General features: G+C 36.1%; 1 protein-coding gene across 3 annotated transcripts in view; it reads right to left on the reverse strand.

The window, feature by feature from the left end:
* GRM7 (glutamate metabotropic receptor 7) overlaps positions 1-25,439 on the reverse strand; it is an 899,796-nt gene that overhangs the window by 451,091 nt on the left and 423,266 nt on the right. For all 3 annotated transcript variants that reach the window (XM_007985083.3, XM_073009908.1, XM_073009909.1), the window contains exons 3-4: positions 17,816-17,957; positions 10,635-10,789 (exon numbers count right to left, since the gene is read on the reverse strand). In XM_007985083.3, coding sequence (XP_007983274.1) covers positions 10,635-10,789; positions 17,816-17,957 — 297 coding nt within the window. The remainder of the gene's footprint in view (positions 1-10,634; positions 10,790-17,815; positions 17,958-25,439) is intronic.

Consider the following 25,439-nt stretch of genomic DNA (forward strand, 5'->3'; position numbering starts at 1 on the left):
GGTATGCTCATATAAAAACTGGGAAGAGGTTGATGGGAGTTCTAGAGGATGATATTCACTATAGACACATCACCCCATTCGTTTTTATATCCACTTCACCAGACTTTTTCCAATCACTCAGATGTAATAAGCCTACATTAAAAATCACCAATGATGTAGAGACATTGTCAAATTGAATGGTCATTTCTCAGTATTTCTACCTGACTTCACAGCAGTACATGACGAAGCTGATGAAATCGCTCCAGTCTAAAAACAGTTACGTCACCTGGTTTCCAATAAAGTATACTCATGTTATTTTTGTTTTTCCTCACTGGCCAGTTTGGCTTCTCTTTTTCCTTCTCCTCATGATGGCAGAATATTCTAACAAGTGTCCTTTTGTCCCCTATTTTCTATATTACTTAAATACCATCTACATTTCAATCACTCCATAAAATTGAATTTTGTTTCCAGATGTCTCCCATAAATTCCAGGCTTATGTACCCAGTTACTTACTTAATTGCCTACCTTCAGATATTGAGATACTTGGATAGATACTTGCATGTCTAATAAGTATCTCAAACTTAACACATTCAAAATTGGCATTGCTGTTTGTTCCCTTAAAACCTGCTCTAATGATAGTATTCTCCATCTCAGTTGATCATAATTCCATCTCTCTAGTTATGCAAGTAAAAAACCTTGCAATCATTCTTATATGTTTTTTTCCTGCTCTAAACTCTTGCTGACTTTAGCTTCAAACTATATTTTAAATCCAGACATATCTCTTTATCTTCAGCATTACCACCCTGGTTCACCCTACGATCATCTCTCATTTGTTTTTCGTTGTAGTTGTTGTTGTTTCTTTGTTTTGGGGGCAATAACCTCATACCAGTCTCCTAGATATTATCCTTCTTGCCTTATATTGGATATTCAGCCTAACTGCCAATATGATCCTTTAAGTACATAAGACAGATCAGGTTATTCTTGTGCTCAAACCCTACAATGGTCTCCTAATGGAATAGCAAAGTACATGCAATCGCCTGCATGGTCCATGAGATCTGACCCTCCTATTATATCCTGACTTCATCTCCCTCTTCCTCACTCTGCTCCAGCTCATCAGTTTCTGTGCTGTTTCTCACCCATGCCTAGTGTACTCCTTCATTAGGACCCTTGCACTATTTTCTATGCCCAATACACTCTTTCCCTGATAGATACTTGGATAATTCCTTTATTTATTCAAATCACTTATCAAAAGACATCTTGATGAGAGTATCTTGATCATTGCATTTAAAATTGCAGCACCCCTGACCACTGATGATTTCCCTTTTCTTGCTCTATTTTTTCTTACTTTATAGCACTTGTCAGGTGTGATGTTAGCAAAATGGCAGAGTAGGCAGCTCCAAGCTCCTGTCCTGCCACAGAAATATTGAAAAACAAGTAGAAAGTGTCAAAACCAATTTTGTCAGAATGCTGAAAAGTCAAAGGTTTACGGCAACCAAGTGAACATTAAATCAAGAAAAAGACAAATAGGATGCAAAAGCTTTGTGACATTTTTACTTGTCTTTGTCCCACCTCCTACCAAGGCTTAGCAGTAGCCCTGAGAACAGAGGCTAATGTGCCCATTGTGGGATCCTCATATAGGGTTCCAGAGGGAATAAAGATGTATTTATTCACAAATTATTCTATTTGTCTGTTCTAATTTGTCTGGGGGATACCTGAAGGATGGACAAAGTTTATTTGTTTCTTTTTCACCTAACTCAGAACTTCCCAGGGTGGAGAATAGGGAGGCATTGCTTGAAAACACTGAGGTGAATGAAAAACCCACAGCCACCTGGGGCAAAGGATTAGAGTTGACGCATGCAATGTACAGCATTAAGCCTAGGAGAAAAAGCTGGAAAGAGTTCTTTTGAAAAATGAGGGCACTGAAAATTACCTATGTATAATAGAGAATTTAGAAACTCATGTGCATGTCCAGGGCAGGATGTGCACTCAGAAAAGACCTGAGAAGACCTTAAGCTTGACCTAGGTCAGTGCAAGCAGGAAGTGAAAGATAAGGCAGAGTTATGAGGGGCCTAACTAAGGGTTGACGGAGTGTCCCAGCACAAGGCCAATCAGCAAAAACTGGGAGTGATTTGTTTTGTTTTGTTGTTGTTGTTTTGTTTTCTTTCTAATAGTCCTGACATTTAGAGAAATCTCTGACAAGACACTGGTTGAGTATAAGGTAAAAAAACAGATTTCAGTAATCACACATGACAAAGAATACAATCTTTGCAGAAATAGTTTGGAAAAGTCACTAACCAAACATGAATGTAGCCTACAACAATCAAGAACATTATACTAAAGGGAAGGTGGAAAATCCTATTTCTAGAGCTACTACATCGTAAGATTCCAATGCCAAGGATTTCACAACAGAAAAATTTTAAAACACAAATAAATAGGAAGATACAACTTATTAAAAGGGAGGAAAAATTGACAGAAACTGTCCATTAAGTAAGTCCACAAACTGGACTTACTAAATGAAGAATTTCAATCAATTATCTTAAATATCTCAAAGAGCAACAGGAAACCATAGACAAAGAACTAAGGGAAAACAGGAAACAAAGATATGACCAAAATAAAAAAAATATCAATAAAGAGTAGAAATTACAGCTTTTACCACCTCCTATTATTGTATATAATTTACTTATTTATTGTGCCTATTGATTATCATCTGTCTACTTCTGCTAGAGAGTAAATTTAAAAGTTAGCAAAGATCTCTGTTTTATGGTCACCAGCAATTGACCATAGTCAGGTCTGACAGTTAACATTTGAAAACTGGATGAATGTTATCTTCCCTATCTGACAGCCCATTACTTATAACTTTGCAATATATAGAGATGCTAATGATGATGTGATGACAGTGAAATCAATTTTTAGGGGGAGGGAGAAAGACGAGGGATAGAATATTACAATGTGGATATAACTTAGGGAGAAAGTTGCTGCTGACATAGTTGGATGAACCAGTTTACACTCCTGAGCATACATTATCCACACAGTCAGTTCTCAATTGGGCAAGGGTCACATGAAACTCATGGTTTTAAGCTGCAAAGTATTAAATGATTTTAAGGGAAAAATCTACTCAGTGTCAGATGTGCTTATTCAATGAAATCCTCCAATAATATCATTGGTGTCAAATTTCCTAGACCTGAGAAATGTTTTATCAAGACACTGGCATTCTGCTTTTCTTCTTTAGAATTAAAATTTAGGATATCAATATGTATACATTTCTAATTTCAATACAAAGGGTATTTGCTTAAAATATTAAATCTCTCTGCCTCTCTCTCTCCATTTTACAACTTTGTTGCCACTCATGAACCACAAGCTATACTGACTTCATGATTTTAAGAGCATTCATTAGTTTATATTTTCCCTTAGGGACAACTCTTGCATGGATATTTTCACATAGTTCATAATTTCTATAAAAAAGGCATGTGAAATAGCTTCACTTTATAATAGAAATTTACCAAAATAATATTTCCTGTGGTGATAAATATAGGGATATATATTAATAGTAAAGGTAACAATCTATCTTGAAGCTACCTGAACTTTCACTCTATAGTAATAAGACTTACAGTTCATATTTTTAAAAAATCATTATTTTGTAAAGCCCATTTATTCAACAGCTATTTTGTGAGAGTCCATTAATTTACAGGTATTATTCAAGTGCTGAGTATACAGAGGTGAATAAGACGGGTATTTTATTAAGAATATCTTAGGTTACATATAACAAAAATAGCTTAAAAGTGCCTTAAGGATAACAGTGATTTTTCTAACATAAGAACAAATAGTAATGTAGAGAATTCCATGATTGGTTCAAAAGCTTAAGTAAGCCATCATGGGCCTAGGCTTTTTGCTTTTTCCGTCTGTCTTTTCTGCCTTCCTCCGGCATTAATATTTCCTTTCTGTGAAGATGGCTACAGAAGCTCCAAGTGTCCTGTCCTCACGTGATAACATTAAAAATAGGAGGACAGGCTGGGTGCGGTGGCTCACACCTGTAATCCCAGCACTTTTGGGGGGCTGAGGAGGGCGGATTGCCTGAGGGCAGGAGTTCAAGACCAGCCTGACCAACATGGTGAAACCCCATCTCTACTAAAAATACAAAAACTAGCTGGGCGTGGTGGCAGGCGCCTACAATCCCAGTTACTTGGGGAGGCTGAGGGAGAAGAATTGCTTGAACCAGGGAGATGGAGGTTGCAGTGAGCCGAGATCACATCACTGCATTCCAGCCTGGGCGACAGAGTGAGACTCAGAAAATTAAAAAAATAAAATAAAATAATAAAAATAAATAAACAAACAAACAAAACAAAACAAAACAAACAGGAGGAGAAGGCAGGAGTTTCCCATGTGAGAAGGGTTACTGCATACCCTGGTCTAGCTGGGACAACTACAGTTTATGGCCCTTTTACTTCTAAGGTGTTCTGGTTTGGATAAAATGTTATATAGTTGTCCTATTAACATGACTTTTTTTTTTTTTTTCTAAGGGAGGGAAATCTCTCTATGAAGTTCCCTCAGATAATGTCATCATGCATCCCAATAGTCAGGATTAAGTCACCTGTTCATCCTCTAACTGCAGGGAAGGCTGGGTAAGTCAGCATTTGACATTTTAAACCAACATATTGGGAGAAGTTTTCTGCTTATCAAAAAGGCCAAGAGAATGTCAAGAACATCAGTCACAAATGACAAATCCACAGCCTCCTTGAGGTAACTGGAATTTCATCAAGCCACACTCTGCAGGAATAATCTAATAATATCACTATACCCTACCAAGCCCCAGGGACACTTTCCCACGTGGCTCTTGCAGTATGGCCCCAAAGGGTGTCCACATACTTCTCTCGAATGAGTCCACGGGTTATCTCCCTTCCTTTTGAGGAACTGCTTTCTTCCTCTGGGATCTTCTGGCCACAGTAGCACTGCCAAGACATTGCCAAGTAGCATGTTTTCTACTGAACCTGGAAGCCCCTCCTTTGCATTGCTGCCAAGACACCACATATGGTGTCAAAGCTGTTCAGACATCTGTGGCAAGGTAGGGGACAGGGAATCTCTCATCATTGATTGCCCTCTGTTAGAAAGTTCCAAAGCACTGCTACTAGTGTCCTAAATGCTACCAAAGATTTCCATTAAACAGAGCTGGAGGGAGAAAGGACTTGAGATTTATCAATATTCAGCTCTACTTTATTTTCATAAACTCCTTGAAAAGAAAATTTGCTATGACTTTGTTATTGGTTAATGATAGAGGAGGAGAAATCATGGACATTTCTTATAGGTAAAGGCATTTGTGAGTAGTGTATGTGAATCTACTACTCTCTTTCCAAAGCTGTACAGTGGTGAAAAAAGAATGTGTTGAAGCTGGGTGCAATGGCACATGCCTGTAATCCTAACAATTTGGGAAGTTGAGGTGGGTGGATGACTTTGAGGTCAGGAGTTCAAGCACAGCCTGGCCAACATGGTGAAACCCTGTCTCTTCTAAAAATACAAAAATTAGCCAAGTGTCGTGCCATGCCTGCAGTTCCAGCTACTCAGGGAGGCTGAGGCAGGAGAATCACTTAAACTCAAGAGGCGGAAGTTGCAATGAGCCAAGACTGCACCACTGCATTCCAGCTTGGGTGACAGAGCGAGACTCCATCTCAAAAAAAAAAAAAAAAAAAAAAAAAAAAAAAAAAAATTGAAACACAAGTGCCATAAGATTGAGATGGCCTAGATTGTGGAACAAATACAGGGAGGATAAATGCCCTGGGAAGTCTCCTAGAACCACAGAAGACTTCACCTGGGTGAGAAATATTCATGCATTCTGTTAGTCCATTGGGAGCCTATCTGTTGCCACTATGTAGCTTAGCCTATCAGACTGAGATCCTTTCTTATGTATGATCTGTCTGCCTGTTCCCTGTGGGATTTCACCTGTGAGTCCAATGGATGCTGGTCTTGGAAGAAGGAAGTTTGTCTTTTCCTTTTGACAATGAAAACTTACTTATTAGGTCTGGCTCATTTTATCATTCTTCCTGTAGAAGAAGTTATCTCTCAAAGCTCTTCTCAATTCTCAATTAGATTTCTGGAGAATGACCACATAGTTCATCAACATTTCCCAGGTATATTTGAATCTATCTTTTTAAAAAAGCTTTTTCTCTTTACTATTTTATTCTTGACCCCTAGGACTTGTTCATAAAGGATAAATATATCATTTAGATCCTACTTAATAACCTTGATATATACAAAGAGTTACTAATTATATGTGACAGATGCTTCAAAGTGGAATAGACACAGCATGCCTGAAGGGATGAGATGTGGAACAAGGCTGACATGATGAGGGAAGGAAAGCAGGGAAGGGTAGATGAGATGTATAATGAGGCTCGGAGAATGCAGAGATCTCATGAGAGAGGGATAAAGGAAGGGAGAAAAAAGAGAGTGGCAATGATGCAGAATCAATGGCACTTGGATAGGATATAACTCAGAAACCATAAAAAGTTGAACAAAAGGCCCTGAAGAAGTCTTCAGCCATGTTTTCAAGTAGTTTTAGTTCAACCATATTTTTTCAAGTAGTTGCACAAGACAGAAACTCACTCTGCCACAAATAGCAGGAGTGTAGGTTTATCATGTAGTATCTCACCGCTCTCTTATCAAACAAAGTGATAGGGCCAAAAGGCATATGCATTGTTTAGAAGCAGCACTGTGGTTCAAGGCAGTATTTTCTTTGTTTTTTTCTCATTCACCCAGAAAAACCCTGTGACACAGGTGGACCATTGCAGGTAATCAAGGGAAGCTAAAGTAGGGCATATCTAAATTGGAGCCAGAAATATTTTAGTTCAGATCTTCACAGCTTTGATCTTTCCAGTTTTAGGAAAAATAAAGAATTCATTCAATCATAAAGTAAAAATCATTACTATTTTTTAAAAAAGCTAGCTCTTTAATGCTGGGTCCAGGGTATTTTTTGTCTACTCCTATATACATTGCAGATTTAACTCATGAACCAAGCTGTTCTACAGTCCCATTTGAAAATCATCACCAATTGTAAGAGTCATTATAGTTAGCTTTGAAAATCTACCCTTCATTATACTAGCTTCCTAATGTTAATGAGTATGGAAGAGATGAAAAGATGCTGGTCCATGACCCTTGTTGGCCATAATTAGAGGATGCCTAGAACAGCCTCCTCTCAGAGAAGCAGAGCACTTTGGAGGATGAAGAGTTGAAGGCGATGTGGGCCATTAGTACTCTGCGGATTCCTTGGAGGCTGGAGAGGATTATTAAGAGTCTAGTTAATGGGGCAACACATGAGTGAGGAAATGCCAGGGATTCCTTGGCTCATCAGATAATGCAGACAAACTAAAAATTACAGAAGTGTTTTGGCTCAGGAGCTGGAGGAGTGCTGCCAAGTTCTAGAGACATTCCCCAGATTTCCCATAAACACTGGGCAGCCAGCGGGACCGCAGCCACCCCTCCAGGAAACTGGATCCTTTCATCATTAAATCGAAAGGGGGAAAATTACACCTTTGTTTAAGAAACACTGAAGTTCCCTTTTTCCATAAATGGAGAATAAGTACAGATAGAAGAGAAAGGCCACTTTCAAAGAGGCAATAAATCTGCCAGCATTTTGGTCTCACACAATTTCTGGTTATTTTGATGCATACTCAGAAAAATGCCAGCCAAAAATCCAGATGTTTGCTGAACATAGTCATGACATGGATCTAAAGGGGAAAAAAAAAGGTAGATTACTGATCGGCTTTTCCCTTACATCTGAGGGTATAGCATTATACAATACAGTCAAAGATATAGGAATCTAGCAGTATCATGAATATTTGAAAAATATTCTAGCCCAGCATAATTCCATATGAAACATCTGCAAAACAGGAAAAAGATAAAAAGAAAGAGACAAGAAAACAAGCAAATGACTGTAGGGAAGGATAGGAGAACTTACTTGCCCCCACAGGCTATACTCCATTTATAGTTTTATTTTAGATATTTCATAGTTTTGTCCAGAAGCTTTAGCACAACTGAATGCATTTCTTCTTTTTTTTTTTTATTTTTACTTTCATAGAAGTGACACTGTAAATGCATAGCCACTATCTTAATGTTCTGTCTGCTATGAAAGTGAACAAAACTTGGTTGCTCTTTGTAAGAAATGCACCTAGGCAATATGGCCAGATGGAAGCCACAGCATTTTTGTACATGGCCACAAAAAATCTTCACTCTTCTCTGGGTGAGATGAGAAAATTTCATATGAACTGTTGCAATTCCATCACATTCTAATATTGTTTTTCTTAACATTGCTCTCCAATTTCATTGTTTGGAATCTTAATTTTTATTTTGCTACCTCATGATGCTGTTCTTTGATTTTGTAAAGTTGTATATTTCTATATCTACATGAAAATAGTATTTTCTCTCAATTATTTATAAAACCTTTGAGATAACCCAGTAATTCCCCAAAATATCAGGCATCAGGGGTTAATGGTCACGGAGTATGTGCATTGTGTCTACATGGCATCTACAGCCTAGGAAGAGAGGACTTCAGTTGAAGCCCTGAAAGTTCTTCCTTTGCCTTGAATCTCACCCAACGCTTGCCCTTCACCCCTCCTTACAGTCACCTGAGTGAGCTTGTAATCCTTCCAACGCCCCCACAATCACATCTGACACACTCAGATGCTCTTCAGATTTTCAGCATAAAGTACAAACTCCTTAGTATAGTTTTCAAGACCCTTTGCAATGCAACTTCTGGCCCACTTTCAAATAGATTTTGTGCCAGGTCCTTATAAGATCTGGGATTCCTCCATCCCTCCAGATACTCCAGATACATAATCACTTAAGAATGTGTTTGAGCACCTACAACTTTCAGCAAAGAGCCACATGCTGGGGTAAGATGGTGCATAATAGAGACATTTCTAGACAGAGACAAGTAAACAGTAGGAGTTCCCACAGTAGGAGATTTGTGGGATGCCATAGAAGGAATGGAAGGGGCTTCTAACCCAGGCTTGGTTGGGGTGAGATGGTCACAGATAGCTCCCATGAAAAATTAACATCTAAGATGAGACCCCCAAAATAAATAGAAGTCAATCAGCCCAACAGTGTAGCAATGATTAGTACTCTAGAAGAGGAAAGGGTCTCCCCAGTGTCTTGTAAATTGGAACAGTCTTAAAGAACTGGAAGGATTTCAAGAAGGCAGGAGTGCAGGACAGTGCTGCAGAATGAATTATTTGTATATTCCCCAATGTGTTCTGATCCTTCATTTCTCTGCATCTCCCATGGAACTTTTGTCCCAGTTATCACTTCTTGCATCCAAGGATATCTTCCCCAACTACATCACCACCCTAGGAAAGCCTCCATGGTAACTCTCTCTTTGTGCCCTCCATACTGTACTCACAATGGTTCCCATGTAGTCTCTGCTTGTTCTGACACCTGCACTCAGGTCTGTGTGCTTTGAGGGTGAGAATTTTGAGTCCTCATCTTTTGTTTTCCTGACTCCTAGCACTGAGCAAGGCACAGAGAAGATACACAGCTTTTCCACAGCAAGGAGTGGAGAAGGTTAAAATATTGTCCTTTATTCTTGCAACCCATCTGCAAATGCATTGCTCTGGGTTGTAAGACAGGCAATCTTTTCTGGATATGTATTGGAGAATGAAATTAATGCAAAGCCTCCCAGTGAAAACATGGGTGACTCATGGGATCTTTATCTTCTCCAGATAACAGAAAGGAAACAGTGACAATCACAACCTGATTTGTCTAAAAAGCCTACACAGAACATGCAGCCTTCAGAGAAGAATAATTAATTAGATTTGAGTGGAGAGAGAATAGAAAATGCAAATATTTGATCCCTTTTTGAGTGAGAGGATAGAGTTCTTTTTAACGTGCAAAGCATGTTTTAGAGAATCTTTGGAGACATGGCCCATCAGAAAAGGAACACAAAGCAGACTATCAGCAGAGGAGTCCCTTTTTCTTTACACAGTGTCTACTTTTAGAAATAACTGTTCTTTCCCAATTAAAGAATAACATAATCAGCAAATTTTGTTAGATTACAGGGTGGCAACAGACACCCTTTCCTACTTCTGTCTCTCTAAGTATCTTTGCAGTAGCAAGGAAGGCATAGAAAGAGGCATAAATTTAGAAAGGCAAGAGAAGGACAGAATGAAAACAAAAGCGACCTAGGAAGGAGAGGGGATGCTGGTGCCTGAGAGAGGTGGTGTACTGCATTACAGCCTCCCTGAGCTGGAAGGGACCTTGACAGGTAAGGGGGGAAAAGGATTCTTGTAGTTCTTCTGCTAAGGAAATAATGGATGCATTGCAAATAGAAAGTGTTCTCTTGGAAAATGTAGCTCACTTATACACACTTGATGCATTATTATTTTACTTATTAACGATAATGCTCTCCTCTCAGAAAGCTCCTGTGGCACGAATGAAAAAGAAAGAATGTTTGCTAATCATGATATTATGAAAATAATACGATCTCCTCAAAAGAGGCATTTCAACTAAAAGAACAAACCAGGTGTGTGGCCTCATTTGTATTTCATGGCTATAAGTTTGAAACAACCCCACATGAATTTGGTAAAAAACCCAAACCCTCAAAAAATCACATGCTTGGACCTTCAGCATGGCACCAGAACCTCTCTCAGCAAACCTACTGCTGATTAAACCCATACCTTCCACCGTGGCTCGCTTGGGCTGAATGGTGATGGCCCCTTCTGCGATATCTTCATGCTGGTGCAGTGGGTTTATTTTGGATCCCCAGCTGTCTGATCCCACCCAAAGAAAATGGCCAACTTGGTCAGCTCTTTTGGCTGCTGCAAGGATCTGCCTGTGGAAAGAAATATGGAAAGTAATGATAAAGAACATCAGCTGAATCCATGCATATTAACAGTCAGCAAAAAGAAAGGTACTATTATTTCTCAAAAAGTAAATAATTGCAAAAAACATGATAAAGATTTTATATCCCTAATATATAAAGATAATTTGTAAACCAATAATAAAAAAGATAAAGCACCTTGAGAAACATGAGCAAGTAATAGCAAACGTTAAAAGATAAAAAGAGAACTACAAATGTCCAGTAAGGTAAAGACACATATTTACATATGTTAAAAATGATGGAAATGCAAGTTAGACCAAGGTACCAAATTCATTTCTCATATTGGCCAAAATGTTTGCTTTAAGAGTTTTGGCTTGGGACTGGAGAAATGAGTACTCTCATTTACTGCTGGTGGTACATATTATCTCTGAAAAGCAATATGATTATGAATTAAACATGTTAATTATTTATTTAAATAAACAGAACTCCATGTTAAACATGAAAAATGTATAACTTGTGTATGATTGAAAATATTATATATACATATCAGGACAATGAGGGCAAATAAAAGAAAAAAGGGAAATATTAATGAAAAAGTTATTGCAATAGTATTTTTGGAAGAGGGGATTGAGGATTAATGAGATGTAATTCCATTTGTAGAACAGAAAAAGCTACAACTGAAGCTCCTTTGGTGGGTAAGACCGCAGGGTAAGGGGTTTGTTTGTCTCTCGGGACTTGGGAGTATCAGGCACTACAGAGCTACAGGGCAAAACGCAGGAACATTGGGTGAAAGATTGTAAATAAGGTGACAAAGGCCAGTTCTATTTCTTTTTCTTCCAGGCAGGAAACGACAGTTTTCTTAAAAAAAAAAAAAAAAAAAAAAAAAAAAAGCAGCATAGGGAATAGGTTCTGATATTGTAAACACCAAAATGGTAAAAGGTGGATAAGAGATGGTGTGTTAAACCTGGAGATAGGGCTGGGAGGGAATGACTAAGTCAGTATAATAGAATTTGAAATGTTAAGACACTCTAGGAATCTTAAACTTCTGCTCACAAAATGCTGGGAACTAGGGGTATGTTACCCCAAATAGAAAACAATTTTTCTGTAAAAATCTGATGCGTATCAGAAAGTAGACTCTAGATATTGTTATAAAGAAGTCCTCTAGCGGAATGGTCAGTCTGACTCCCTGGCAACCCCATCAGTTGTCATGCACTGCCCATGGGCACAGAGCTTTTTACTGCCTTACTCATATGTGAATTGCCAGAAGACACTCATTATTGAGGAAAATCTCCATGGTCAAATAGAAAAATTAACAAGGAAAAGGAAATGTGTGGGGTGGAGCAGAGACAACATATGGAAAAAAACCAAAGTAATAAACACATTTAAATGAGAATGATCATATCTGTAATCAAGAACAAGATAATAAGAAAAAAAAAACAACAAGAAACAGCTCTTATTAAAAATATGAAATGAAAATTACATTAGTATCAAATGCAGAAAATTCTCTAGAATGCAAAACAACAAAAAGTTGGAAAATAAATAAGAAGAAATAAAATTATTTTTCCTCTTATCAATAATCAACCCAGGAAGACCTATATCCAGCTAACATTTAGAGAAAAAAAAATGTACAGAGAAAATAGAGTAAATCTTTAAATATTATTTTTAATAAATAAAAATCCAAAAACTTGAAAATACAAGTTTTCAAATTTAAAAACCCAGCTGCATAATGGGAGGAAAATCAAGCATGTCATGAAATATAAGATCCCTGGAAATAATGAGAATGTTTTAAAAGCTCTTCAAGAGAAAATGAGAAGACATGAAAAAAACTAAGAAACGATATTATTAACCTCTCAAGAGGTCAAAGAAAAAAAAAAAAGATGGATGATGCCACAATGCTTCAAAATTCTGACAAAAAGGCTTTAAAATGTTAATATTTAACACACAAAGAATCCCAACACAAATAGAATTTGCATATTTGTTCAGTAGCTCTTTTAGATTTTTCCATCCACAATTAGAACCCTAAATTCCCTATAAGTTAAGAGTTCTGCAACTCATTAGTCACCACAGCTATTTGTTGTAAATCACTTCTTTACTAGGTATGATGCATTTATTAATAAAAATAAATATGATGTCACACGTTACCACCCTAACTATTAATTAAGGGTAGAGGCAGAATGAGAACATTTTTAGACATAAAATATATGAACAAGTTTTCCCTTAATTTACTCTTAAAAAAAAAAAAAAAAAGCTACAGGATATGCTCCAGCAAAATGAGGAAATAAATCAAGAATAAAATTCAGTTAGGGTCCAGAAAAAAAAGAAGTGGTAAAACAAAGAGATTGAGAAGAAGAAACTCTTCAAATGATAATAACTGATCAAGATTAAAACAGAATGATGGAGATTTCAGGAAGGAAGTATTCAGGAAAAACAAGGCAACTCAGATAATCTTATATATGAATATACAGAGAAAAGTGAAAGGCCTATAACAACAATAGAAAAAATATTAAAGATAACCATCAAAGTATGAAGATTGTCATATTAACTTCAAAAAACAACAAAATGTTTTCCAGAAAAACAACTACCATAGAAAACATACTTGATGCTGTAGTGCATCATATTTATATCATCACAGTAATGTAAATACTGATTTTTGTTAAATTAAAACCTAATAGAATATTATGACTATAGAAATAGAAATAAGTTATATTTAACAGAAGAATTAGATATTTAAAATTAATAATTCAAAAATTGCAACATGTACACATTATGCAGATAAAACCAGAAGAAACAGTTTAAAGAGTTAAAGTAACTGCCAAAAGAGAACAGAACCAGAAAGTATGGTGAGATGGAACAGGAGACTAATGTTTTGCATCAAAAGTACTTTAGTCGTAGTTTGGTTTTTTAATGTATTATTTTCATAAAAATAGATCAAATATTTATGCTTTCGGCCTAGAGATACCACTTTGATAACGTATCCAAAAATGATCAAAGATGCTGTCAAAATGTTTGTTCATTACTAGGTTAACCTACATACAGAGCAATGAGAAACCGGTTTAAAAAAAAATGACAATACACCCAAAGGATGAATTCTAGAGCAATTACAAATGTACTTAGTTTGATTTCCACAAGGTATCAAACTAGATACTACACATTAAAAAAGAAAATTAAAATGAAACACATGATAAAATATTTAATTCTCACAAAATAAAAGCTGGCCAAAAATTGCTTGTATGTGTGTATATATGCATAGTTAAAAGCATAGAATCATATCAAGGCACAGAAAATATAGAATGACATACAACTTTTATTAACAAGTTTGGAGAGGTGCTGATGAAGTTTCAAGAGGATAAGAAAGGTAGGGATAAGCCAAGTAAAACAGGAAAAGAAAGTCAAAACTGATACAAACACAAAAGTATGTTCAGTTTAATATATTAACATAAAATTTAGAGGTTATAAGAATATAATTAAAGCATTTAAAAGTACTTGTGATATGAAATGATTAATCTATAATATGAATTGCAAAAAATGACAAAATTCTATGTGATCTTTATTCTGTTGGAGAAAATTTGTGTATGTATAAAAAACTTATTGCAAAAATTAAACTAGAAATTTATTAGTAATTATCTCTGAGTGTTGGAATTGCAGGTTTTATAGAAGATTATTTAAAATTATTGTTTGTGATTATTCTCCTTAACCTTTCATTTTTCTAGCAGATTGGGGGCAAAGTAAAATGTAACAGTTCCTTTTATAAAAAAAATAAATAAATAAATAAATAAAATCTTTATTTCCCAGTGGATTTACAGTGAGCATGTGTTCCTTTTATAATCAGAATAAATTATTTCAGAAAAAGAATCCACTCTTGTCTAAAATCCAAATTATCAATACCCATGACTGATTAAGCACTTAGCTTTAAAATCTAGATATTAATATCTTCTCACTGCTATCCCTCTGACAAAGTATTTGAAGTTAATGTTCCAAGAAACCTCAAATTTTCCCATCTACAATGTAAATCTTCTGAAGAAAGAAATAATGTAACATTATGGGTTATCAGTACAATTCAGACACTGCGTTTAAGATGACACTTTAGAAGAAATATTTATATGCTGTTGGCTTTTAGTACTGTGCTCAAGAATAATTATTGTCGTCACTATTATGAATGACAATATATAATAATGTTTAACGCACAAGTCTAATGCAAAAAGAATGGGCATAATTAATGAATGTCTTATATACAGTTTACATCCAAATATGAAAAACTCACACTACTTGCAAGTCAAGAGTATTATAACCAATTAGTTACCAGAACTATTTACCGTACATCTTTTATGTGCCTTGTGCAATCTATTTAAAAATAAACATGAGGCCATATCTTACCAATGTATTACATATTTAGCAAAAGTGTAAAATAGGTGTTAAAAGGACTTATAAGATGAACAAGAAGGGTATTAGCAGATTTTTTTTTAAAGTACCGTAACAGAAAGAGTAATATTATGAAAACAAAATCTCATAGATACCTAAAATACAAAGTAAGGGAAAAATGCCATAAGATAATTTTGTTAGGAGAGAAATAATACATTTAAGGGATGATCAGAATCGGGATCAGTTCTCCCAAACTGGAGAACGGAATGCTTGAAATAGACCTTGAAGAAGAGACATAAGTTAGACAGATAAAGAGAGAAAAAACATCATGAGCAAAGACCATGATGGAGAAGTAATCAGAACAAATCGGAGGGTCAGAGTTATGCATTTTGGATGGAGAATTGGATGAATGTCGATGAGGCCTAAACTGTGAAAATAAGCTCACATATTAAATCACCACGAAGTTCAGGAAGAAAAGAAGCTTACTGTTAAATTATTAAATATGAAGCATTAGGTTAGGAATTTCACTCACTTGTTCAATGCCATTTATTGAGCTTCTACTATGTCCTGAGCCTCTGAGTTATTGAGAATACAAAAGCAAGTTGAAAGAGGCATCATTTCTGCCCTAATGTTTACAAACTAGTGAAGAATACAGACATTAATTAATCCAACAATAAAAATGACACCATTCACATAACAATGAAACTGAGTTAGTACGAAGAATTTTCCAAAGTGACATTGATCCGATAAATCTTCCCTGAGAGGACAGCACTAGAGATAGCATTGAGGTGATGAAGCAGGGAAGGAAACATGGGCCAGAGAGGGTGAAATAATGCATGCAGAATTGGGAGGGAGATCACACCACAGCAATGTGCCTACAGTAGCAAAATGTGAGGGAATTTGGAATACAATAAGACTAGAAAGGTGAAATAGCCAGATCACCCGAAAAAGAACTCTAAAGGATGTTCATTTTATTGGTAGGAGACTTGAGGCCCAAAGAACCTGGAAGGCAGTGGGAGGAACTTGCCCAAGGTCAGACAGTGCTCATTATCTAAGGAGCAAATAAACCTCATTTAAAACTTCAAAACTCTTTCCATTTAACAGCCCTGCCACCACACCTGTGGTCAGAGCTTTATACTAGGAGATGGATGGATTCAGGGGCAGTGTCCAGAATACACAAAGCAGGGAGAGAGACAGGCTGGAGACACTGGTGGTAAAGACACTGAAAAATCCAAGCAGGAATTTAAGGGTCCAGGCCATTAAACCTTTACCCTGAATAAAAGATATTCACCTCAAAGTCAAAGATATATTATTTTGAACTATTAGATAGACAAAGATTTAAAACACACACAAATAACTCTTTCACGTCAATGGACATATAAATTGGCATGACTCCTCTGGGAGACAATATTTATATATTTTTAAGAAGGGACATATCTTTGTCTTAGAAATTTTTTAATAGAAATGTATTTTATAAATATTTATTATATCTACATAAAGCATATTTGCATGTTTTATCATGTTATGTTTTATCACATTACAAATTTATATATTGCATAATACATTATAGATTAACCTATTTTTCTATTTATATTTATACACACAGATTTGTGCAAAAGGAAGTTAATTGCAGCATTATTTGTAATTTCAATAGTCTGTAATCCAAATTAAATGTCAATCAGGGAGCAGTTAGATAAATTACAGTACCTATGTAAAATGAAATTCTGCCTGGCTATTGAAAAGACTGAATAGATGTATAGGTACTGATATTCAGTGATCTCCATGATAAAATGATAAACAAAATGCTGAACAGGAATACACATAATATGCTACCATTTGTGTAAAAACAAGCAGCACATCCCTCTAGCATATATACAGAATGTCTCCACAAGGATATATAAGAAACTTTTAATTAGCTATTGTACCTGGAGAGAACTTGTTAGCTGTGGGACAAGATGGAAATTATACGTTTATTTTAAATTTTGTAATCAGGTTTATTTACTGTTTATTCTAAAAATAAAGATTATAAAAACAAATATTCTAAAAATTCTAAAAATGAGGACTGTGGACCAGGTTGGTTCGTGATCAGAAAAAAAAAGCAAGAGACATTTACATTGTGGAAACAAGTCAAAGCTTGCTTGTACGTGGCTTGGCCAAAAATACAAGGAGCCAGGACAAAAGGAAAGTCAAGATTACAAGCAGATTTTTGAGTCCAAGAAGGATCAAGGTCTGAAAAGAAAAAAGAAAAAGTGGATTGGAGAATGTAGAGGTAGGACAAGTTTTTGATTTGAACATATTACAGTTAAGGCACTAGCAATAAAACCAGAATTTTAAGACATTTTCTTTTACATTAAGAGAACCATTCTTTGGATAAAAGTGTGTTATTAATATGTTTGGAAAAAATGTTAAATAAAATACTTTTAAAAGATCTAGAGTTTTCTGTTTTTACAATTAATGGAATACTTATTTTGCTAACAGAGGAAAAATAAAATATGCGACCATAACACGTGACCATACCATGCTACTACTACATGTGTTGGGGTAGAGGCAACCACAGACTTTGCTGCTGTATGATTACAGCTTTGATCTTATGCTATCTTTTCCTGTCACAGCCAGCAGCCTCATCTTTCTCCTAAAGTTGCGACATGCATATTAACAAATGTCATCAGTTATTCTTACTTTATATCCTCATCGTTGGCAAAAATCACGACGGCCCTGGAGTTGGGGGTATCCAGGAGTTGTTTGATAATTCTATCAAAGTCAATGGTCCTGTCTTTGCGTTCCTGGGGGATTCTCACAGACTGGGCAATGCAGAGTCCACCTGTTTAAGAAAAGAAAACATAGGGTCAAGAATGTTTCCACAGAGATGTCAAAGCAGCCAAGCAAGGTAGATGAGGAGATTCTGAATCCTGGATACACAATACTTCCTTGATGCTGTTGCTAAGCGAGGATGGCATAAGACATCATGCTGAGTCCTGAGATGCTGTTCATACCTAACACACTTTCCATGGTATTGCATGACATTCTCTTTATAGTACACTTACAAATATCTAATTATTCCCAGCAATACCAATGATATTACTTCAGAGGAGGCAGGTTTAGGTAGGAAGAAAAAGTGGCTAGGTTGAAGAAGGTTTTTGAATTGAATGTAATACCCCTTACTAACACTACAAAAAGGAAACTACAATAAAGAAATTGGAACAGGTAAAGTTCTGTGTATCTCTGTGACTTTTGTGGTGTTTGCATTCCCAGAATTTTTTTTTCCCTTTTCACCCATCTCTATTTTTAAAGATCAACTCCAGTGGAATAAATGGAATAAACTAAAACCAAGAACACCAACTACAGTAAATCATGGTAACAAACACTTATTGACAACATACTATGTGCCCAAGTCATCAAGTGTTTTACAGATGTTATCTCATTTAGTCTTCTCAAAAATCTGATAAAGTATTTAATATTGCTCATTTTATGTTAGGGAAAGGGAGGAATAGAGATGTGTTAACTCCAAACTTGTCAGAGCCAGTATGATATTCACTGGCATTATGAATTTCAAGATGGAGAAATACTCATCAGTTTACTAAGCAATGTGTATACATCTTACTTCCCTGCTTCTTGCTTAGCAGTTGCTCCTCGATCTAGCATTTTATAAAACACACTTAAAAGCCAGTATCGATGAAAAGGATAGAGGAAATATTTATAGAAAAACCCTAATGGCCATGCAAGGGGCACAAGATCCAGGGACAGAGACAGGTAAAAAACCTTACTCTAATGTGTAATGTGTTTAGGAGATATTTGTAATCAATAAGCTCAAACCTAGAACATGGACAACTGGGTGGAAGCTTCTAGACTTCCACAAACACGGACAAATATAAAATCAAATACAAATTAAGCCTTCATTACACTGGAATCCCAACTAGTGTTAGCTCACTCCAAGTGGCTCTCAACTTTCAGCATACATGGAATCACCTGTGGTCCTTCTTTAACATATAAACACCCAACAAAACTATCAATCATATTGACCTAATTGACAACCCACACAACAGAAACGCACTTATTCTTTTCAAGCACAAATGCAACATTTATTAAGATAGACCATATTTTGAGCCATACAAAAAACATTTTTAAAGCTTAGAAATAATACAAAGTATTTTCTCAGAGTATAACAGAATCAAAGTAGAAATCAATAACAGAAAGATAACAGGAATCTCTCCAAACACTTGGAAATTAAACAATATACTACAAAATAACCCATGGGTCAAAGAGAAGTGTCGAGGTAAATTTAAAAATATTTTGAGCTAAATATAAATGAAAGTACAATATATCAAAATTTGTAAGTTACAGCTAAAGCAGTGTTTAGATGGAAACATGGCATTATGTTTATATTAGAAAAGAAGAAACATCTAAAATCAGCAACCTAAACTTTCAGTTTAAGAGAAAATAACTGAGTAAATACCAAAAAAAACAAAAACATAACAAAACAAAACCAGAAAGGACATAATAAAAGCTAAAGCAAAAAAATCAATGAGTTTAAAAACAAATATAATAGAGAAAAACAATGAAATCAAAAGCTGCATTTTTAGCAGAGCATGATTGTGAAAACCTACAGATTCGCTACTCAAGAGACTGAGACGGGAGAGTCACTTAAGCCCAGGAGTTGGAGATCAGTCTGGGCAACATAGCAAGATCCCAGGTCTTTTATTATTTTTTTAAGTTGCTTTTTTTGAAAATATAAATAAAATTGATAGATATGAAATGCAGACTGAGACAAAAATGGAGAACTAACAAATGACCCTATTTAGGAATGAAAGAAGGGTAACCCTGATGATCTCATGGATATCCAAACACAATACGAGGATATTAGGAATAACTCTACATCAGTAAGTTCAGCTATGTAAATGATATGAAAGAATTCCTTGAAAGATACAAAGTACCAAAACTGAATGCATAATAATCTGAATAGTCCTATGTAAATTAAAAATGCCAAATTCGTCATTTAAAAATCTTTCAGAAAATAAAGATTCAGGCTCAGATGGTTTAACTGATGAATTCTATCAGTGAATGAATACATAAAACATAATCTACACAATCTCTTCCAGAGAATGGAAGAAAAGAGAACATAACTCATTTTATGAGATCAGTATTACCTAATACCTAAACCAGGAAAAGATATTACCAAACAAAAATTACCAAAAAAAACAGTAATACAGACAATATTACTTGGAACATATTTGCAAATATTCTTAAAAATATTTTAACTAAACAAATCCAACAACACATTTTTAAAAAGATTAAGACTGAGTGGGTTTTATTCAAAGAACAAAAGGCTAATTATCTGAAAAATCAATCATTATTTACATATTGTCAGACTAAATAAGAAAAAACATGAGCACCTTAATACATGCAGAGAAAGTACTTAACAAAATTATCTCTCTGTCTATATATATATATTTATAATAACAATAATAAACTCTGTAAACTAGAATTAGAAGATAATTTCTTTAGCCCAAGAATAGGCATCTACAAAAAGCCTACAGCTAGCATCACATTTAATAGTAAGACACCACAAGGCAAGGTTGCCCTATCCTGTTCAATACTGTACTATAAAATCTTGCCAAAATGAGGGGAGAAAAAAGAAACAAACTATATACATGTTTCAAAGGAAAAAGTAAAATCAGTTCTATTTACATATGACATAGAAATCCCTCACTCTCCAAAAAAAAACTATCAAAAAATCTCCTAGAATAAGTTCCTTAAACAACGTTGCAGGAAATGAAACTGAATAAGCAACAGTCAATCATATATCAGCAAGGAACTACTGGAATTTTACATTGAAACACAATGCCATTTAATAGTATCACCGAAAAACCAGTCCTACTTAGGCAACAAAATATGTACAAGGTCCGTGTGCTGAAAACTATAAAACATGGCTAAAATATATTTTTAAACATGTAAGTAAATTCTTCCCAAATCTATCTATAGATTCAATGCTATCTATATCAAACATTTCGTAAATTTTTTTTTTATTTTTGTAGATTTCAACATCTAACTTAACATTTATATGGAAGGGCAAAGGAAATGGAATAGTCAAAACAATTCTGAAAAATAAAATAATTGGAGACTCACACTACCTAAGTTTAAGACTTACTTTCAAGCTACAGGAATCAAGCAGTGTATAATGTTGGTAAAAAGTATTGATAGTTGAACAAAGGGAAGAAAATACAGCCTCAGAATTACGCCAACACAAATACAGTCAACTGATTGTTGGCTAACATGCAAAGGCAATCAAAGGAAAAAGAATAGTCTTTTCAACAAATGATGCCAAAATAATTGGATTTTCTTATGCAGAAATAATAAACCTTGCCTTATATCTTATACAGAAATTAACTCTAAATGGATAATAGACTCAAGTGTAAAATATAAAGCTAGAAAACTTTTAGAATAAAACAAAGGGAAAATCAATATGACCTTGGATTTTGCCAATGAGTTTTTGAATATAATACCCAAAGCACAATCTACAAAGAAAAACATGATAAATTGGATTTATGAAAATTTAAATCTTTTGTTCCGTGAAAGACGGCATTGAGAAAACGAAAGCACAAGTCAGAGACTTGGTTAAAAGTATATGTTTGATAAAAGAATGTATCCAAAATATATAAATAACTCTCACACTCAGCAATAAAAACACAAACAATCAAACAAAATATGAGAATTCACACTTACAGAAGAGCTTGTGAAGCACATTTCTGATCCCCACTTCTAGAGATTCTTAGTTTGCGTAAAGCCTGTGAATTTGTAGTTGGAACAGCTTCCCAGGTGATGCTGATGCCGCTAGCTTAGGGCCCACTCCACTGCTCTATGTGAAACTGCTGCAGGTGGTCAGATTTTGAGACATATTCACCTGGGTGTCTCCATACTGGTTGTAGCCTACTCGGGTAGAAGTAAAATTTGTTCAATGATATTTTTGCCAAACATTTTTTGAGGAGCTCTTAGGAAGGTGGCATAGAGAAAAGGAAGGAAAGGGTAAATCATTGTGCTTTGTTATAAAGCTTACAATGGTACAGAGAGCCAGCAACAGATATATCCCTGGGCAATGGCGACTACAGTCTCAATACCATGATTCCTCCAAGTCTGGAAAGCATTATGAAGGATGGAGGGATGAAACCATCTGCAAACTGTCCTGGGACTCCTGGGGAGAAGAAATGGCTACTTTACCATCTTCTCAGCAAGAGAAGGGGTATAATTTTGTATGGAAACTCAGCTTCCCATCGGGATTCAATTACAGCTGAGTGATTAAGCAAATTGGAGCAAACTCCATTTGGCAACATGTCTAGTAGAGGAGCAGTCTGCACACATAGATTGAGGGCTCACCCGGTGTACACTGGGGGAACTGATGTGCAGAGTTTCATGATTGCAGAATTGAGATGCTCATCCCCTCTTACAGGGAATTGCCTGCAGGTGAGCAAAATTAAACACCTCGACAGAAGAGATTGGCTATTAACATGGTAATGGGAATAAACCTGTTCGCAAAGCTAAAATGTAAAAACGAAAGAAAACTGGAAAACAGAGAAAGAGAAATAAACATGTTGTTTTGAAAATCAGTTCTTGGAAGGCTTGAATTGTACCTACTGGAAAGACAATCCACCCCTTATTTGCCTCAGATCCATAAGAGAATGTGGTAGGTTTAAAAATACACTTATATTGTGAGTAGATGACATCAACACAAACATTGAAGCCATACCAAGAGTGTCACTGTGAGACAATAATGATGGTCCCATGTACCTACCAGCAAAAAATGGAATCGTGCATTGCACACACACACACACACACACACACACACACATATCTGGTATCTGAATATCACTTAGCTTATTTCTCAGTAATGGTGATAATTCAGCAAACTACATTCTCCTCGGACACACGGAAAATATAATCAGAGTTTGATGCTGCCAGTTGGTATTGCAATTGCCAAATTAATTCACACTTCTGTGGGGAGCCAACAAGTAGGGAGAACTGGAAAGTTTCATTGTAAATGTGGCAATTGAAGAGCCATGAGAGATAGGACAACTCCATTCATAGCACCTCAGCTTTCACTGAGAAAGTCCACTGTCAAAAGCTTAAGAGAGTGATACATACAAGAGAGATACAAGCCACTGAGGTAATGAAAAGAATTTCAGAGTCCCAGAAATCAATCTGCTTCTTGATTCAGAGCTGAAAACTGGTCAGTTTTCTGTCTGCACTTGGTAGCTAGCAATCTTTAACAGCAAGAATCATCTCAGGAATCACACCGCAGATGCTTTCCAATAAAATACTTTTCTCTCCCAAATGATTATGAATTATTTTTGATCTAATAAGCAGAAACAACAGAAAATTTAAAGCCTGCAACTCAATCCTGAGAGAGCTGATATACAATACAGTTCTATTGATGATCTATTATTTAGATATCCCAATTTAATTTAGTAAATATTTATTGAGACTATTATAAGAAAAACTCAATTTTTTTTTTTTTTTTTTTTTTTTTTGAGACCAAGTCTCGCTCTTATCCCCCAGGCTGGAGTGCAATGGTGCGATCTCAGCTCACTGCAAACTCCGCCTCCTGGGTTCAAGCAATTCTCCTGCCTCCGCCCCCTGAGTAGCTGGGATTACAGGCGCACACCACCATGCCCGGCTAATTCTTGCATTTTTAGTAGAGATGGGGTTTCACTATGTTGGCCAGACTGGTCTAGGACCCCTGACCTCAGGTGATCCGTCCACCTTGGCCTCCCAAAAGTGCTGGGATTACAGGCGTGAACCACCATGCCCAGCCTCAATGGTGTTTGTTTGTTTTTAAAGAAGTAATACATGGAAGCAGAAGAAGCCTTAGAATGCCCACATCCAATTCTCCATTACACATGGAGAAACTGAGATCCAAAGAGTTTAACAGAGATAATATTAATCATAGTTGAAGGACTGGGTCCCATGAGTTCTGTGTGCTGATGCTATTCTAAGTACTTCTTATCTATTAACACATTCAATGATTATACCACCTTATGAGTGGGGAGAAAAAAAGAGGCATTCTGAAATAAAATAACTCACCTCAAATCACAACTGAATGGCAGAGTAGTACTGAGGTTTTAATCTTTCAATACTTTAAGCTAAATGACAAGACACTGATCTGTCCTCACGTACTCCACAGATTAAGAGGAGAAGAGAATACATATTATAAAAGGAGATAAACATACATATAACACCTCTTGTTAGAGGAATCACCAAAGGTTTTATAAAAGAAATTCAATTTCAAATGAGATGTTACATGTCTGTGAAAGGATGGATACTTAATGGAGGGAAGAGAGGGGTTAACTTTGAAAGGTCAAGGTCATTGTGAATAAGACTGTCCAACCCTCCCGCATTAGTGTGTTTTCATGCTGCTGATAAAAACATACCCAAGACTGGGTAATTTATAAAGAAAAAGAGCTTTAATGAACTCACAGTTCCACATGGCTGGGGAGACCTCACGATCATGGCAGAAGGCAGAAAGCACATATTACATGGCAGCACACAAGAGAAAACATGAGAACCAAGCGAAATGGGTTTCCCTTTAAAAAACCATCAGATCTCCCGAGACTTATTCACCACCACCAGTACAGTATGGGGGAACTGCCCTCATGATTCAGTTATCCCCCACTGGGGCCCTCCCACAGCATGTGGGAATTATGGGAGCTACAATTCAAGAGGAGATTTGGGTGGGAACACAGTCAAATCATATCACCTCCATTTCCCCTCCCATCTTTGCTGAGAGATTCCTGGTTTTAGGGTGGTGAGGCATCCAGTCCCATACAACCGCTCATCCCTGATCACAGTCAAAAGGGGTCAAGTATGTTTCCCAATCTCCCAGCCTCTTTTCAACTACAAATAATCACGTGACCCACAAAAGAGGGAGAAATTTCCTAGAGTCAGTTCTGGGAAAAGTTTTACTCCCATGGTAAAAACAGACAGAGGGAGGGGGGGGAGAGAGAGAGAGAGAGAGAGAGAGAAAGCTGGCATGACTTTTCCTCTAACCCTCTATATATTATGATGTCTGCACTATTACTGTCCTCTTGGCACCACTAGGACACAGCAAAAGGATGACCAATTCCTTAAAACTGGTAAACCAGAAAAAGAGAGAACCAGAGTCCTTGACGTCATGCACCATTGAACAGAATAAATACTGTTAGCACCCACCTACTTCCTGATATGAGAGAAAATGAAACACCTTTTCGTGTCAACTCACAGCAGTCAGTTTTCTCTTATTTGCAACTGAACACAGTCCTAAATGATCTTTACCTCA

This window comes from Chlorocebus sabaeus, chromosome 22, assembly GCF_047675955.1.
Source record: "Chlorocebus sabaeus isolate Y175 chromosome 22, mChlSab1.0.hap1, whole genome shotgun sequence".
NCBI classification, from domain to species: domain Eukaryota; kingdom Metazoa; phylum Chordata; class Mammalia; order Primates; family Cercopithecidae; genus Chlorocebus; species Chlorocebus sabaeus.